This window comes from Martes martes, assembly GCF_963455335.1.
Source record: "Martes martes genome assembly, chromosome: 17".
NCBI classification, from domain to species: domain Eukaryota; kingdom Metazoa; phylum Chordata; class Mammalia; order Carnivora; family Mustelidae; genus Martes; species Martes martes.
Genome location: NC_137905.1, coordinates 18,418,282 through 18,436,101, shown reverse-complemented (window position 1 = coordinate 18,436,101; position 17,820 = coordinate 18,418,282). Strand labels below are relative to the sequence as shown.

At 52.4% G+C, this 17,820-nt stretch overlaps 1 protein-coding gene across 1 annotated transcript in view; it reads right to left on the bottom strand.

Annotated features, from left to right (window-relative positions):
• Positions 1-4,365: 4,365 nt before the first annotated feature.
• RANBP10 (RAN binding protein 10) overlaps positions 4,366-17,820 on the bottom strand; it is a 65,361-nt gene continuing 51,906 nt past the window's right edge. The window contains exons 5-14 of the mRNA XM_080828226.1: positions 14,044-14,066; positions 11,913-12,097; positions 9,521-9,633; positions 7,927-8,035; positions 7,668-7,816; positions 7,275-7,476; positions 6,509-6,630; positions 5,913-6,058; positions 5,482-5,593; positions 4,366-5,031 (exon numbers count right to left, since the gene is read on the bottom strand). Of these exons, the coding sequence (XP_080684352.1) occupies positions 4,901-5,031; positions 5,482-5,593; positions 5,913-6,058; positions 6,509-6,630; positions 7,275-7,476; positions 7,668-7,816; positions 7,927-8,035; positions 9,521-9,633; positions 11,913-12,097; positions 14,044-14,066 (1,292 nt within the window). The 3' untranslated portion in view covers positions 4,366-4,900. The remainder of the gene's footprint in view (positions 5,032-5,481; positions 5,594-5,912; positions 6,059-6,508; positions 6,631-7,274; positions 7,477-7,667; positions 7,817-7,926; positions 8,036-9,520; positions 9,634-11,912; positions 12,098-14,043; positions 14,067-17,820) is intronic.

Here is a 17,820-nt window from a genome sequence, read left to right as displayed (position 1 = left end):
TGACCTCCCTCTTATGAGGTTTTAATCCCCTTAATCTTTTCCCGCCGGATTCTGAACAGCCATGCAGACTCAAAATGTGCTTGTGTTTGATATTTCTTACCATCTCAATATTCATTCTGGAACAGGGTTTTTCAACAGGGGCACTGTTGACATTCTGAGCCTGATAATTCTTTGTTGTGGGGTGCTGTCTATGCATTGTAGGATGTTTATAGCATCCCTGGCCTTCCAAAAATATCTTGAGTCACAGCCAAATGTTCCCGGGATGAGGGGGCAAAATCACTCCCTGTTGAAACCACTAGTCTAGAGAGAAATTAAAGGTACTCTGGCTTTATTTATGGAACCAGGACTTTTTGCTTAATCTAACATTCCATTCTTCCCTCTTCAGTGTTCCCTAAGAGAGTCCTGTCGAGTAATAGTCCTATAAAATAACCAAGTGAAGCACACATGTACTATATATCCCTCTATGTCAAGCCTCCCCTACATGTGCTATAATTCTCTGCCTCCACGGGGTAGAATTAGTCACTTTTTTAAAAAGTTTTTTATTTTTTTATTAACACATAAATGTATTATTAGCCGCAGGGGTACAGGTCTGTGAATCGCCAGGTTTACACACTTCATAGCACATACCTTCCCCAATGTCCATAACCCCACCACCCTCTCTCTACACCCAGCCCCCGGCAACCCTCAGTTTGTTTTGTGAGATTAAGAGTCTCTTATGGTTTGTCTCCCTCCCGATCCCATCTTGTTTCATTTATTCTTTGCCTACCCAAATCACGTTTTAAGGGTGGGGAAACTGAAGCTGAGAAAGGTTAATTTTCCAGTTACCCAGTTAGTAAACAGCAGAACCGAGATTTTGAGCATGAGTACTTTCTCTTCAGACTGACAGGAAGCTAACTTCAATAAGCCTCAGAAGCCCTGTGACTGCCCAGTGTTTGGGACGAGTGTGTTTGGACTACATTAAAATCTTATTCTGAGGGGCGCCTGGGTGGCTCAGTTTTTAAGCATCTGCCTTCCGCTCAGGTGAGTGATCCCAGGGTCCTGGGATCGAGCCCCACATCGGACTCTCTTCTTCCTCTCCCACTTCCCCTGCTTGTATTCCCTCTTTCGCTGTCTGTCAAATAAATAAAATCTTTAAAAAAAAAAATCTTATTTGGAGGACAGAAGGACTTGTGGCCACCTTTTTGAAAGTGAATTTTCTCCTTTTTCTTTGTCTCAGATGAAAGCTGTTTGCAGGGAGAGAACTGAAGCACAAGCGCCTATCCTCTTTGGGGTCTCACAAACACCTGAACCTGAAGTCTTGAGGGTCCCTGAGGGGTGCCAGGGGCCTGGGAACTTGAGAGGTGGGCTGAGTAAGGGCCAGACCCCCAGGACAGAGTGAGCCACACAAGGGGTGCCAACTCCAGTAAGGCTCAAAGCAGAGACCAGACACTCATGACTACTCATGGATGTGTATTTTAATAAAAATAATTCTGTCAAAATACAACAGGAGTTTTTTCATCTCTCAAGTACAATTTAATAGGATGTTTTGTGTTAGAATTCTCTCTAAACCCTCCCACGCCCACAAGTTTCATGCTAATGCCAAGTATCAACTTGCAAGGACAAAGGCAGAACCAGTGTGCACAATGTGGAGGACATCTGTTTCAGCTGTAGTTACTAATGGAGGAAAACCCTATGCAGAGAGGCGGCACCTGAGGCATCCAGAGTCCATGAACTGGCCACAAGTCTGGTGTACGGGACCGGTGGTCAAGTAGGGCTCTGCTGCCTGGCTGCCACATGGCATGCATACCTGAGTTGTGAGCAACCAAAGGAACTTTCAGCTCTGACAGTTCTCTGCCTCATCTTCTTTGTGCTTGCTTAAGGGGTAGGAAGGCGCTGGGTGGGCTGGGCAGTCCCCCCTTCACCATCTCTTGGTGTCCCTGTTCTGGCGGCCTACCCCCAGCCACAGATTCATGTGGGTAAGGATCAGAGGTTCTGGCTTTCTTTGTAGGGTCTGCCAGGGTCCACTCTGGAAGGAGTGACCATTTGGTGGCACAAGGGGGAAAGGTAAATAGGGAAGGCTGCTCCCCCAGGACTGGACAACCCAACAGAGCCAGGTCTTCTTCCTGTCCCCTCAGGTCAGGTCCAGCCCTTCACTGGGGCTCCTCCCAGGTGCCTTCCCCACTGTTGGCTCCCGAAAGCAGGCTGGTAGGACTGGGTGTGCATAAGGGGCTCCTCTGGCTGGCAGGCAGCCGTGAACTATCAGCAAGATAGTGGACTCAAGCAGCTTGGTTTTGGTCCTCTCCACGGCTTGTGGGGCAAAGGCTTATGTCCCAAAGGCAAGCTGTCCAACTGGGACAGAGAGCCCCTCTGGAGAGGAACAGAGTAAACAACTTGGACTCAGCTGAAACAGTGAGATAAGGCACAGAAAATGGGGAGGTGGCCATGGGTACTGAGAGTGAGCCAGGAGGACACCCAACCCCAAGCAGCACACAGCTGTCCCAGGCCCTCTTGGGCCCTCTCTCTGACGCTCCACAACTCAAGCCCATGCACCCGTCCCCATCCCTGACACACCCCTGAAGGTACCAGCTGCTCAGACACTGCTGGGGGCCTCACCAGCCTAAGCCCTCACCTGCCATTTAGCTTCAGGACTAAACAGTGTTGCACAACCCCCAGGGATGAGGTTAGTCCAAGCTCTGCCACTAATTTGCTGTGTGACTTTGGCTAAGTCATTTAATCTTCTGGGCCTGTTTCCATATCTGTAAAAGGAGAGGACTGGTGGAGTAGATGTTCTCTGAACCCCATTCCAGCTGCAAAAGCCTCTGGTTTAAATTCCCAATTCTGCTCAGCTCTGGCCATTTTAGGAGCTTGATGTTTCCAACCTCTGGGTTTGGGAGCTAGACATCCTCAGCCTTGCACAGGGTGAGTTTCCTTTACAGACATGACAACACCTCCCCAACAGGCCACAGTCTGAGGTACCAGCTGGAGCCCTGGTGGGGACCAAGAAAAAGCAGCAGCTCGTAGGATCATGTCCCAAGGCAGAACTCTGGGAGAGCACAGGGCGAGGGCTCCAACCCCATCACCAGCAGTTGGTCCAACTCAATCACTTTTTCTGTCCAGCTGTGAGCCTGTCAGGCAATGAGTATCTCAGCCATACCACCATCCCTATGTCCACTGCCAAAGAGCAGGAGCTTACCCAGCCCCTGCCCAGGCACGGACTAGAAGTTCAATTTCTGGCCTTGCCCCTTTGCAAGGACTGCCTGTGTGCTCCCTCTCACTGTGAAGCAGGTAGGGAAATCCCGACCCCTCCTGGTGCTCCTCTGGGTAGGCCTCCTCCCTTCTTCCTCCTGGGCAGTCAGTCCTCTCCACGGATGGCCTGCCCAAGTCCTAGCAGTCAACTCAGCCCCTTCCTTTCCTGATTCCCTGATGGCAGTACCAGGACTGTTTTTGCCCCACCAGCTGTGAGGATCCATCTGAAGCAGTTGGTGGGACACCTGCAGAGCCCATGAGGTCCCTTCCTCTGGCCAGCAAATACTCATAATAGTCTTTTCTAAGAGTGGCCGGGGCCAAGCTGCAGGGAGCTGCCTGGCACAGCTGCAGTGAAGCCTGACCTAGTAGGTCAAGAGTTCCATCCCCTCCAGCAACCGGCAGCCCAAGAATCTGCCTCCACAAAGTTCTAGCTTCTCAAGAGAAAGCACTGATTCCATGAGAGCTGTGCAGAGACGGTGAAGATCCAGGCAGAAAGAAGGCAGCCCCTGTACTCAAGGACTTCTGTCCTGGAATGGACACACATCCTCCCCGCAGCCTGACACACAGCAGCTCTTGGGTCAAAGGCAGGTAGTTTCCAGGCAATCAATTTAGAGTAAATGAATTATTTGGCCATCTTAACGACAAGGGAAAATAGGATGTTGAAAGGGAGAGAAAGGAAGGGGCAAGGCAGGCAGTGAGAGGCAGGGTAGAATGGTGGATAATGTGCTGGCCAAGGACTCCCTACTCCCTTGCTTTGCTGATTAGCCCTCGGCCAACTCATCCCTTCTCTGAAGCCTCAGCCCTGTAGTTCTCTGCTCAGCCCAGCTCTCAGGGGCCTAGGGACCCACACCTCTCAGCTGCTAACCAACTTAGCCTGACCTGCCCACTAACTGGCCCCCAGTGCCTACTGGGCTTCCCTGGGCTGCAGCTGGGCCTGTGGCTCAACAAAGGGGAAGCCTGAAATAAACTTATTACTTGGCTGAGGTGACAGAGATGATTCTTTTTTAATGAGTTGGACTCAAATAAAAACATATGGTGTCTGGACAGCCTCACCCAAGAGGTGCTGGACCACTAACACTACGATAAATACTGTGTCTTTTTTAATATATATATTTATATATATAATCTCATTTTTTTTTTACTTATGAAAATAATAAGCTATCACGAACTTGGATAGGCTTCATCACTAAATTAGCAGAAACCAGCTCAGCACAAGCTCTCCAGAGATAAATACTGGTGGCTCAGTCAGGAGAAAAAAAAAAGATTAAAAAACCCAAACCCTCCTCAAAACAAAACCCCCCTTTCGAAGTAGAAGGCGCTACATGAGAGTAACCAGCCAATACTGTGTCAGAGGCCGCTGCACATGAAGGGGAGAGAAAGACTGAGGGCAGGGGTAGGAGGAGGAAGGAAAGGAAAAAGGAAAGAAGGAAGGAAGGAGGAGAGGGAGGGATGGGGAAGGAAGGGAAGGAAGGAAAGGAAAAGGAAAGGGTAAGGGAAAGGAAAGGAAGAAAGAAAAGGAAGACAGGAAAGGGAATGGGGGAGGCCAGGCAGGAGGAATGGACTCTGCCCATGGCTTCCAGGGCCCTGCGCCAGATGCCTATGGAGGGCAGGGCTGCTCTAGCTCTGGCTAGAGAGGGGCTGAGAGGGGCCAGGTGGGGCCAGCCAGCGTGGTCAGCTAGTGCAAGTAGTCGTCGACTCTGGCAAAGGAACAAGATCCCAGGCCTGCTCGGGCCATGAGCCGTAGACATTCAGATGCCTGACCCAGGGCGAGCATCAGAGGGGGCTGCTTTGGCAGGTTCTGAGACTCTGTGGAGGAGAGACAAGGCCTGGTCACTGCTTTGCCCAGGAGTTGGCCTAGATCAAAGTTCCCTTGAGAGCAGAAAGTAGGGGCAGTGGACAGAATCTCTGGGAACAGTGTTCATGTGTCTCTGTGTGTTTGTCCCAAGCATCAGTCTATGACCCCGCAGCCATGCCAGGAACCTGAGGACCTTAGCTCTCTTCAGAGCCATGAGCTGGCCAGGCCCACAGTCATCGGCCAGGGTCTATCATGATCTAGCCAGCCAACTCAGCTGGGCAGAGGGAGGCCAGGATTTAGGTTCAGCCATGGAAACCCAAGTGCTATGGGCTACCAGAGAGTGCCCAGGCAGAGCTCACTACCCTGATTTGGACAAACATCAGCAGTTCCTAGGGAGAGAGGGGAGGTAGGCTAGCCCAGGCACTCATGGACGAGCTTCTGTTTTTGTTATATCTACTTACCTAAAATGGCGCTGTTGAGGGCAGCACACACAGGCTCCCTCTGGATGGGGTCAAGCTGCTGGCCAACTGGGCAGCTCCAGGGGTCTGAGTATGCCAGCAGGCTAAAGGCATCCTAAGGGATAGGGCATTCTTGAGAAGAGTATGGCACATACCACACACATACATATCTCCATGGCTCCAGGGGGCATACAGGGCCCTGCACGGTGCCCAGTGAGGGCACTGCAAACCCTGAGCATAGGGTCAGGAAGGACTGTGCCCTCCCCAGAGCCTAGAGAGGGTTGCATATATGCTGGAAGTCCTGTTTCCCATCGTGGACTTGATGAGAGCCCACTCTGTCCTGTTGCTGCTACCCCCAAGGCCCTCCCAGAGTCGACCTGTCCCCACCCCCATGTGGGAAGCTGCTCTGTATGAGCGCCTGGCTTGTTCTATACCTGCAGCATCTCCGTGTGGGCCAAATTCTTGCCGTACTCCCGGCCCAGCTGCTCGCTCAGTGCCTGCAACTCGCGACCAAACAGGATAATCCTTTCTGTGGCAGCCTGGTTGCCCCCACAGAGCTGCCGCCGAGGATGCCCATCATCTGCGCCCAGAGCCCAGCAGAGAACAAATCGTGAGGGGTAAGGAGACAAGGGGAGGACTGGGGCGGGGACCCTAAAAAGGAGATGGCAAGAGGGACCTTGGGGCCAAGTTAGGTGGACCATCCGTAGTTGAGGGGCTTTTAGTCCACCTAGCACATGACCTAAGAGTCTGAATTCGACTTTCCCTCTTCCCACCTGCTAGAGTGCTCGAGAGAATGCCCACTCTCACCAAGTCGCTCCAGCCTCAGACGCAGCAGCCCTGGTTTCAGCATCAGGCCATGGGCCCTCCCACTCCAAGCACGCATTCCTGACTACGGTGCCAGTGGAGCAGGTCCACTCAGAGCTTCTCAGGCTGACAGAGCCTGCCCATGCCAACCCACTCCCAGGGGGCAGAAGTCATCCAGGCTGAGCCACTCCCACCCCGCAACACCATACCAGGCCATGGTTCTCACCCATGCTGGACTCATCTGTCTGTAGGTCCTCATGCTTGTAGGCGCCGTTGACGATGCGTGTGGCTACACTCTCCAGCACACCATTGGGGTAATGCTCTGCTTCCATCTCCATCTCACTGTCACTGTGGAGAAGGGTGCAGGTAGGAGCTGGCCAGGCAGATATGGTTGGGAGCAGCCTGGCTGGGCCTCCATTCAGGCTTGCCACAGGTTGCTGTGGGTAAACCAGGCTCCAACACCTGGCCCCTACTCTGACATCAGTTATCCCCAGAGGCCTGTCACCTGATTCTAACTCTTGTCCCAGTGCTGCTTCTGTGGCTCTCCCCTCCTTGGCCTTTGTGTGAGCTGACACACCCCTTCCACCCATTCCTCTCCCAGCCCCCGGGACCAGAGACCCCTGAGAAGTATGCTTGGGGGCAGCCGAAAGCCACAGGTAGTCTACAGCCTAAAATCTCTGCTGCTCCATCTGTCTGACCGCGGACCACACTCAGTCAAAGCTTCTTCGGTGGAGAATCTAGGGGTTCTGCCAGGCCCCGCAGGAGCAGCGCTTCTTGAGAAAGTCAGGGCTGAGCAAAATGACAGCTAGATCACAGGCAGGGCCAGAAGCTGGAGCCAATGCCTGGCCTGACAGGTCAGCAGCAACCACTCCAGGCACAGACCTGGGACGGAGGTGGGCAGTTAAGGGCAGGGGTGGCACTCGGACAGGCTGCAGTGAGCCCAGCTGGTGCAGAGCAGAAAGGAGGAGGAAGAAGCAGAGCAGGACAGGCACCTGGTCTCCTGGTTACTGGTGCTGCTGTGGGGCTGGGACTTGGTGGAATCTGTTGAGTTGGACTCGGAGTAATTGACGGAGGATGGGGATGAGGAGGACGAGGAGGACGAGGAGGAGGAGGAGGAGCTGGGTACAGGGTATTTACTGTGGTTCTGTTTGCTTTTGCTTGCGACGCCATTGCTGCAGCTGGGACTGTCTGCTCCTGGAAACCAGGGAATAGTCACAAGAGGAGGGGCGGTTTGCCATAAAGGGGCCCGAGGAATGACCACAGTGGTCCCATTTCCCTTCCCCCAAATCCAGCAGCAAGCCCTGAGCCCAGCCCAGGGAAGGGCATGTGGGTGGCCTTTCTTCTCCACACCAGTTCTTCCCCGAGCCCTCTGGAGAGTGGCTGACCTGTGTTGTGCATGTGAGAACTACTAGGGCCGTGTCGGGGGCTGAGGCTGGGGGAGCCAGGGTAGCTGTCCTGGGACTTGGGGCTTCGGGAGCTCAAGCTGCGGACCTCACTGTCGGTCCCATTCACCATCTCCACAAATTGTCGGCACCTGCAGAGGGAGCAGAGCGGCAATGCTCTGGGCTTGGTCTGGGCTGTATGTTCCCACCACCAGCTGAGAGGGGCTGGGTTAGGGGGGAGATGATGGTGCCCAAAACTTACTTGAGCATGAAGAGCAGGTTAGGGTTATGCTCCAGCAGTCCTGGATAGAAGCGCTGTGTGGTCTCAATGGCCTCACCCACACGGCCCTCCAGCACCAGCTTCTGGATCTCTGCAGAGAGCAAGGGTATGGCAGTGAGTGAGGGGCTGCAGACTTTCTTCACAGCCACATGCCTGCACACTACCAGCCCCAAGCATGGACTAGCCAATGGTCACGGGCTGGCTCAGAGTGGCATGTCTGGTTGAGATGCTCAGAGAAGCTAAAGAAAGAACCTGGCCCCCAGCCCCAGAATAGACCCTGGTTTCTGCCAAGTGTCAGGGAGTCTTCAAAGAACAACAGGGGAAAACAGAGGCAGGACTCAGTGCAGAGGCAGGAGAGCAGATGTGGAGGCCTGCTCCTATGGAGGTCAGTCGCCAGGGACCTGGGCACGGGGAGGGGTTTTGGCTGTGGGAGCATGATCTGGGGCCGGGCACCCAGGCAGCTTGGTGGCCCTAGGGGCTCCTCTTCAGACAGACTTCTCTCTTTTCAGGCCTCACAGTGGGATGGCAATGGGAACACAATGGTTTCTGGGCCAGGACCCAAGTCTTGGCAGTCTTCAGGGGCTGCAGCGTGCTCCCTGCTGGGAGAGAAGGCCATCCTCCTCATAATGGCATCTCTGACGTTGACACCTCTCAGGCCATCAGCATCTTGCTCTTGCTCTGGGGCCTGGTGCATCTTGCTGGGAGCGACTTCTGGGTCTGAGGCTCTCATTCGTAGATCCCAAGTCTGGGATCCCTTTCCGTCTGTCTGGCTGGGCGTAGCTTCTCTGGGAGACACAGACACATGCACATACACAGAGACGACAGGCTCAGAGAGACGCAAGCAGGCACACACAGACACACACATCCACAGACGCCCATTCTCCTTCACTCGCCTCTCCTCTTCCTATCTCCTTTCTGGGCTCAGTTTCCTCTTTCCCAACACCCTCCTTCCACAAAAGAGCCCCAAACACACAGTATATAGGCCAGTATGTACATTAGCAAAGTTTCCTTTGGCTCCTTCCCGTGGTTGTCTGCAAAATGCGGGACCAGAGGCGGGTGCAGAGAGAAGTGCTACCACAACAGCCACAGAGGACCAGCCTTCTCCCTGTCTAACTACTCAGTCCTTCCTCTGGCCGGGAGCCGGCACAACTACTAAAGCTGAGTAAATGGCAGAGGCAGGACATTGGTCTGAGAAGATGCAAACACACTCTTCCAGAAGACTATGAACATGAGGCTGAGGAGAATCCAGGATTCAGGGGAAGGAAGCAAGCATGGAGGAGGGGGATCCAGCCATGCCAGGCCCCAGCCTCTGCCGGGCCATCAGAGTGTGCAGTAGGGAGGCTGCATGGAGGCATTCATTCCCATGCTGCCGGGCCGTCCATCTGGGCAGTGTTGTCTTGAAGGAGGGACAGAAGCAGAGCCTGGGGCTGGGCTGGGGCTGTGGGCTGGTCTCCTGGTGGTAAGGACCAGAGCTGAATGGACTCCTGACAGGTTACCCAAGGCTGGCATGAGCCAGAGAGCAGAGTTAGGGACAGGTGAGGGAAGGAGAGAGAGGAGAGAGGAAAATCAACCTTACTTTGTCTGTTCTTTATGGATGCTTGTTCTTCCTGAATCGGGGTTTCAGTCATTCGGGCAAAAGCCGTAGCTGTGGCACAATACCCATGATGCACCAGGTAAGATGAGACCATGCTAGAAGAAAGGAAATGCTCACGGTGATACTCTAGAACTGCATTTCTCATTGATCACCTGATGGAACAAACTATCTCCCTATCTGGGCTTCCTTACACATGTGAAGGTGCAACCTTCACAGAATGAGAATAAAGAGGCTCCAACAAAATAAAACACCCGCCCCTCCCACCCCAGCGCTCATGCAGTCAGGCTGGGGAGGAGCCAGTCACCACAGCTGTCCTCACAGCTTGGAGGAGGGGCTGCAGTTTCTTTGGAATATGCCGTCCACAAGCAGGCGAGTATGATAACAAAAATACACGCACAGGCATGTATCGTCTCCTTACAGCAGCGGCTGCCTCTTGTGAACTGTGGCAAGCCCAGAGATGGCTGACAGTCTCTCAGAGCCAACTGGTCTAGGAGCTGCCCAGACCAAGGCGATGTGTGCCGTGTGCGTGCCTTCCAGAGACACAGCAGCTCCTCTGCAGACGGCCCCACATGCCCAGCATAAGCATTCCAGTTCAGCAGGCGAACCTGGCCCTCAGGAGTGCTGGCTCTAGAGGCTGATGGGGAGCTAGCCCATGACCCAAGTCACTCCACAATACACCCAGTCAGGGGCCCAAGAAGCCAAGATATAGGCAACCAAGTGGCCAATAGGAGTACAGCCTCTGGCGAAAGGCCTGGAGAAGCGCAATGCCCAGTTGCCATTTAATCGCACTGGCAGCTGGCTCAGCGGTGGCACATGTGTGTCTGTGTGCATGCACACACGTGGAGAGCAGAAGGGTGAGCCCTCACATCTGATGTCCACAGACCTGAGTACCTTGGTGTAACCATGTATCCGACACCATTACCGTAACTGCCAAACACCAATGTGAAAGGCACAGAAGTTCAGCTGTGTGTCTCCTCGTGTTTTAAGGGTTAAGTGAGATGATTCATAGAAAGTGCCTAGCACCATCAATGAAATAAACCTCTGATAATGAAATTACGTATTTATTTTACATTCTGAATAAAGATAACTATTATGAACACAAGGGCAAACATTTTGGACAAAACATGGTTCAGAGGAGTCCATGTGCACGTCAGATGCCACTAACATATACGGTCCACTGACTCATTAATCCCACTTCTTGAAAGGACACCAAGAAAATAATCTTAAATATGAAAAGCACTTTACTTACAAAAGGGTTGCCCACACAAGCAAAAGAGAGGAAATAACCCGAACCCCCGACCAAGGCGGGTAGGTGTTGGCAAACACCACATATGAACACACACTGGCACACGCACACATCCAAACACACTGCAAGCTCAGAGTATCGTTCCCTCCCCAACACGGCTGGGGCAGCTCCACCTCTCCCCTTGCCTGTCCCAGCAAGCCTGCTTCGGGGACTGGCATTGTACTGGCCAGCCGTCCAAGGAAGAGCTTCTCAACAGCTCTGAGGGCTAAAACCAAAACAGTGTGGCTCTAAAGATCTGGCCACATAATCCCCACCTCACCCCTCGCCTATAGCTGCCTCCATACCCATCCTTAAAGAAAGGAAGACTGCATGAAGAACCCAGTGTACAAACCAACCCCACCCAAGGGACCCTGCTACCTGGGTGCCTCTGCAGGACAATAATCAGGGCTAATGGAAGCCCAGCCCTTCTCTGCCCACCCTTGTGAGTCAAGCTAACAAGCTAGCCCACCTCTGGCAGAGTGGGTCCTGGTTATTGTCTCACTCAAGCCTGCAGCTGGCGAGAAGAAGAGAGACCCAAACCTTGCCTCCCTTCAGATTCTCAGCAAGCCTGGCTTCCAGGATGTTTTGAAAACTAATCATCCAAGAGCCAGATAGGCTGGCCTCAGGAGGATTCTCTTCCAGCCACCACTGCCATGGATGCATGGGACTTAGATGGATGATGACCTTGAGAGATGACCTCAGGCCAGAGTCACAGCATGATGGATACTCCCTATGGTGCAAAAAAAGTCCATAGATGAAGAGACCACCAGGCATCCTAGTACATCCTCTGCAAAATGACCTGGAGAAGGAAAGCAGCTCTGCTGGTGATAACTACATGCAGAGCCTTCCAACCCAGGTGAGGGGGCAAAGGCTTAATTAGGAACAGATCTGGAGAACTGAGCAGAAGCTGCTCATCTGGTAAGAGGGAAGAAGGACAGCAGCAGGCAGAGTTACCCCGAGAGTGCTTTCCAGAAAGAATGGTTACCCACTGGAGTTCATAAGAGCAGCCTGAAGCAGTACAGGGGCCTATGGGAGAGTGAGGCCCCTGTGATGGGCCAGGGCTGGAAAGGGCAGGAGTGGGGAACTCACCTCTGCAGCACTGCCTGCCACTCGCCAAGCCGAGCACTGATGGGGAAGCAGTGCACAGTGCCTTGGACCTTGGCACGCCACTCCCGCATGTAGTCCTCAATGTCAAACAGGAAGGGCTGCTGCCCAAAGTTGGCGTCCACAATCTCCCCAGGTGTCTGCAGGCCTACGGTGGGGTAGAGGTTGGCCTGAAGAGGAGAATGAAATGTCAGTTGGGCCCTGAGGGCAGTGGGGCAACAGGGCCTCGCCTTACCTCTGGTGCAGAGAGGGAAGGCGCTGGCTCCTGCAGGCCACTACTCCAGCTTTTGAAAGAATTGCAGGCTGAAGAAGGCAGGGCTGAGTCACATTCTGCCCACCTCCTTACCAGAGACACCATTCCCCAAAGCTTAAGGACAGAAAGCAAAAGAAAAGCAAGCCAGGCTCAAAGTGCCTGCATCAGAGGCTATGGGCTCCCCAAAAATCCAAGGTCCCCCTTTGGGGGTCAGGCAGGGCACACAGAGGTAGACCAAGCTCCACAACCCTACAGGGATGCCCATGAAGATCTGATACATGGTGGATAATGGCTCCTTTCCAAATGATCTTGGACCAAGGATCCCTTTGCCACCAAAAAAAAAGGGATATATGACAGGGCAGGAAGTGATAAAGTGATAGAAAAGGAAGGTGGGGAGGAAGACAGCTTGGCCAAAGGGGGTAGGTGGCCAAAGGGGGTAGGTGGTTTGGATCCTCAGAGGCTGGCAAAGGGTAAAGAGAGGCCACTGTCCCTCCTGTCAAAGGCACACTAAGAGGAGGATCTTCTGGCTAGTGAGGTGTGGGCATGTCCCCCCATGGGTGGTGGGGCTCCCTGCTTTCCCTCTATCCCGTCATGACCAACTTTTGCCAGATCACTCCCTCCCTCCCTGTTCCCTTTTGGCTCCCTGCTGCTACCGAACAGTGTCTTGCCGGCCACCTCTCCACTGTCACTGGGCCCCAGTCCTCTATTCCACCTTCCATCCTCAGGCCATGTGTCATTCCTGAATGGCCTATGTCTTTACTGCATGCTGGGTTCAGCCTGCCACAAGCTCTGAATCTTAAGACCTCCATGCCATAGGCAAAGCCTACCGGCCCCAAGCAAGCTTTCCCTGACTGTCACTGCCCTCAGTGACACTGCCCACCTTACAACAGCCGCACACTTCCTAGCACTTGGCAACTGGCTATATTCATGTCTCCTTATCTCATGTCACATCTCCGCAACTAGACCATTCCCTAGCCGGGACCAGAATTCTCCTGTCTTTCTCTTTGCCTAGGACCAAAGCCCCTCTCTGGGCCTTCCAGGTGGGACAGAAGGATTCTGATCTAAAGTTAAGAGTTTCTAACAGGATCCTGAGTGCTGTAGTCTGGGCTTCAGAAGGCCACTCAGATCACAAGGGCCTTTCCTAGGGCATTACAGGGGTGCTCCAGATTCTAAGGCAATCACCAGAGTCAGCAAACCTCTTCTCTTTCCAGAACCCAGCCAGGGCACACAGAGCCCAGCCAGACTCCCAGCAGTCTGGGTGGAGGCCTTGCATGTGACGAGATCTGTGATGACTCATAATAATGAAGGACTGGGGTGCAGAAGATGGGGATGATCCATGAACTAAGCCATCAGGAAACCTCACCCTTTTCTAAGAAGAGAAAACCCCACAAAGCTCACCTCTTTGGCTCGGGCACACCCCGTGTGGTAGCAGACCTAGTTCTAGGATAGCAGCCTTCCTTAGGGATCTCTGATGAGCAGTCACCAGGACCGGGCTCCCTAACAGTTGAGAATGATGCTCTATATACACCAGTCCACTGGCTGTAAGCCACACAGAACTGGCCCAGACCAGCTGAGCCATGGAGCTACCCTCATCTCCACCCAAACCATCCCCCCAGCTGCCTTTGGAAATGCCACAAATCACTGTCACCTGCTAAGAGTCATGGAGGAAGACCAGGCCTTGCTGCTGGAGAGAGAGGAAGGCCAGGAGATACCCCTAGTGGTACTCTCAAGCTGACAGCACAGCATACATCCCTGTTTGGGGAAAGGGCCAGGCTCCACACCCTGCACTTGCAGGTTCCACCATGCTCCATCCCAGTCAGCCCCCAAGAGCCCAGAGGGAGGAGACCCACCAATAGTACTTACCGGGAGGTCTGTGAAGGCTATACCTGCAGAAAGAAAGAACAGAAATGAGGCCACTTGGTCTCCTATGCGTCTGTGGGACCACAGAGGGTCCACCACAATGCCTGGGGAGGGGCTGGTCAGCACACATCTCTCCTATGGTAGAGGCCAAGCAGGTGCTGGGGTCTGGTAGGTTTAGACCCTGGCATTCCCTTTGCTGGGCGGTCTTGCTGGAAGTAAAGTCAAATACTTGAATGTTTGCCCACACATCTTCCACTCTCTCAGGGAAAAAGCCTGCCAGGAAGGACTAAACCCAAATAATGTACCCTGAGGCCTCTGTAGGCCTGATCCTTCTTTTGATCCAACATGTATTGATGGAGATTTACTGTATATGCCAAGCCCTTTTCCATCCATCACTGCATCTGATCTGTATACCAGCTCTGGGGAGCAGGCGTTCTTATCCCCATTTTAGAGATGAGGAAAGTAAGCCTCAGAGGTGAAATGATTTGCCAACAGTCATAAAACTAGCAGAAGTGGTACGCCTGGACTCTTTCCTAGCCTGAGGCTCCAACTTCATCTCTGAGTTGACAGAGAAGTGGACACAAGGAGGGTGGCAGCTGCCCATCTCCAGCCAATACCCATCCAGAGTCTCCAGAGCTTTCAAGTTGACAAATCCTAGATTAACACGGGCCTGTGTACCCTCTGACCCTTCTGCCAAGGGAAGGGACTGCTTCCAGGTTCTTCAGTCGTGAGCTGGAAGTGAGAGAAGAGGAAAGTTGCCCAAATATGTGAGCAAAACAGGCACCTCAAATTATCCACCAGAGCATTCATGTTCTATAGATCGAGCAAAGGCTCACGGAGAAAGGTGAGCCTTCCAAGGACTCATAGCCCTTCCATTTTTTGAAAATTCTTCTATCTTCTAGAAGCTCCTGAGCTTTTGGACTGAGAAGTTTCCAAGCCACTCCTTAGAGGTCCCAGTCAGCTTCTCTAACTCCTGCCCAGAAGAGAAACCGAAACCCAGCAAGAGAGAGGAACAGGTGAGGGTTTCACGGTAGGTCTCCCAATGAACCCGAGGCCAGAATCCTGTCAGGCAGCTGGCACGTACCCTGTGCCTGCTCTGTGCTGGGTCCTGGGCTCAGGGCCTCCCAAGGAACCATTTCATCCTCAGAACAACCTTAGAAGGCGTACACATTAGTTTACATTAATTTACATTACATTACATTGAATATTAGTTTACAAAAGAAAAAACCAACGTGCAGAGAAACTGCTTACATTCTTTGCCAGGTTATTTTGCTCCTGAGTGAGGGAAGTACGCAAACCCCAAGATCTGCCTACCTGAAGCCACTTCTCACCCCCACATGCAGAGTGGCAGTCACAGCGCTGGCAGAGCGGAGGCTGGAAGCCTCCAGGAGAAGACCTCAATGTCCACCCTCCAGGTCCGCACAGGAGCTGCCTGTGCAGAGCTCAGTGTGGTCAGGCTGCTGCTGCTATACCCCCAGCTCATGCAGAAGACCCATGGGCCCCGGCAGAAAGGAGGTCCAGGCTCCATCAGTATCTGCAGTGTGACTGTGGCAATTGACCCAATCTTTCCAAGCCCATCTGAAATAAGGGGGTAACACTAATCCTGACACTTCAAGAAAGAAAGGAGAAACTGAGATATTCTATAAGAACTGCTTCCAAAACTGTGAGGTCTTGGTACAAGGTGGCTGCAGCTGTGCCACAGGGTGAGGCAACTGCCACACTTCTGCGCAAGGAAGACCCAGCCTGGCATGCCTAGCTCTACCTCACAAAGGCACTCAGGAAGGACAAGGCCTTGAGGTGCTTCCAGGAAGATGAGGAAAGAGGTTACTCCACCCCCTATTGCGCCTGACAAGGGCAACACAGCTCCCCCAGACCTCCAGGTCTCTGGGAACCTCCGCAAGGCCAATGTAGTGGTGAGATCTCGGAAAAAAGTCAGGCAAAGATCCAGGATACAAACAGAACATTCAAACTTGCTGATAAGAAGTGCTCTGAGCCAAAGAGACATAGGTCAGGGGTTAATGAGGCTGAGGGTATAAAGCCTCTAAGAGCACAGGAATGTGTAAAAATGACTGCAAATGTGTGGACCCCTTGTAGGTGAGACATCATTTCCTGTCTCCATTCATTTGCTCATTCATCCTTCCATCAAGTATCTGCTAAGACCTCCCAGGAGCCAGGACCTCAAAGTGTTGCCGGCTCCATGCAACTAACAATGCCGTGACAGAGGAATGATGGAGCAAAGAAAGCAAAGGAATGGGGAGGTCAGAGGGAGGAAACATCCTTCCACTTCTCCAAAGGGGAGAAGGTAAGGGTTCGGGTTATGAAGGTAAAAAGCAGTGACTGATCCCAGGTGAGATTCTGAAGCACATTATTGATAAGCTGGCTTAGGGAAAGAAAACAAGGTCATTAGAAGATTCACCAAGTAGTCTATCAATCCAAGTTCATTGCCCTTCCATTAAATTTTGTGATCTAGAAAATGCAGGGGACAGGCCACATTCATTTCTCAGTAAGGTCTCAGTAATATCGTTGTGGCCAAGACAGAAAAACAAGAGTTTCAAATGAACATAATTAAGTGATTCTTAAATAGCTATACTCTGAAGGACTCAGATCTCAGCCTTATTCTCTTCAAATATTTTTTCAAGACCTTGATGAAAATATAAATAAACATGTTTATCAAATTTTAGGTTAATACAGTGCTGACAAGGCTATCAAATATTTGAGAAAGAACAAGCAAGATCACAGACGATCCTGACAGGTTAGAAAAATAAGCAATATCCTCCTAAATGAGTGAGATCTTGCATGAGGTCTATAAAACAGGTGGAAGTGGGAGATAAGAGTTGTTTTTTTTTAAGATTTTATTTATTTAATTGACAGACAGAGATCACAAGTAGGCAGAGAGGCAGGCAGAGAGAGAGGAGGAAGCAGGCTCCCTGCTGAGCAGAGAGCCCGATGCGGGACTCGATCCCAGGACCCTGGGATCATGACCTGAGCCAAAGGCAGAGGCTTTAACCCACTGAGCCACCCAGGCGCCCCGGGAGATAAGAGTTTAAAAACAATGTGAGGGTTTGGGCTGGCATAAAGGTGTCTGAGAGCTCCTTACAGACCTAGGTACCTGACTGACAAAGAGCCTGGGGGCTTGGCATGCCCACAGGGCCCAGATGAGAGAGATGAAGGTGCAGAGAAGACAGCAGGGTATGCCCCGAACTTCATCCTGTTGCCCTGTACCAGGCAAATGTGGACAACCTGGAGGGATGTGACAAAGGCAGGTATCCAGAGCACAGAGAAAAGACCGAGACTGGGACAGGTGAAGAGGGACATGGGTAAAAAGGCCACAACTGAAGCCCCTGGGACTCTAACAGCAGAACAAGAGCCAGGAAACAGCCAGAGTCAGAGAGCAAAGTGGGTGTAAGAAGCCATTTTGAGACCTTGTCCTTAGCTGCCAGCTCACCAGCTGGATGCCACCAACTACAGCCAGGTGGCTACAGATTTCAGAGGATGTCTCCAGATGTGTGCCTGAGTCACCTCTGCGGGGTTTATGCTACGTTCTTGGCTGCCCACTATGGGCAGTGGCATCTGACTGTCCTGTTGAGGAATCCTGACTCCTGGGACACCTGGGCGGCTCAGTTGGTGTCTGCCTTCGGCTAGGGTCATGATCCCAGGGTCCTGGGATCGAGCCCCATGTCAGGCTCAGCAAGGGGCCTGCTTCTCCCTCTCCCACTCCCCATGCTTGTGTTCCATTTCTCGCTTTCTCTCTGTCAAATAAATAAATAAAATCTTAAAAAA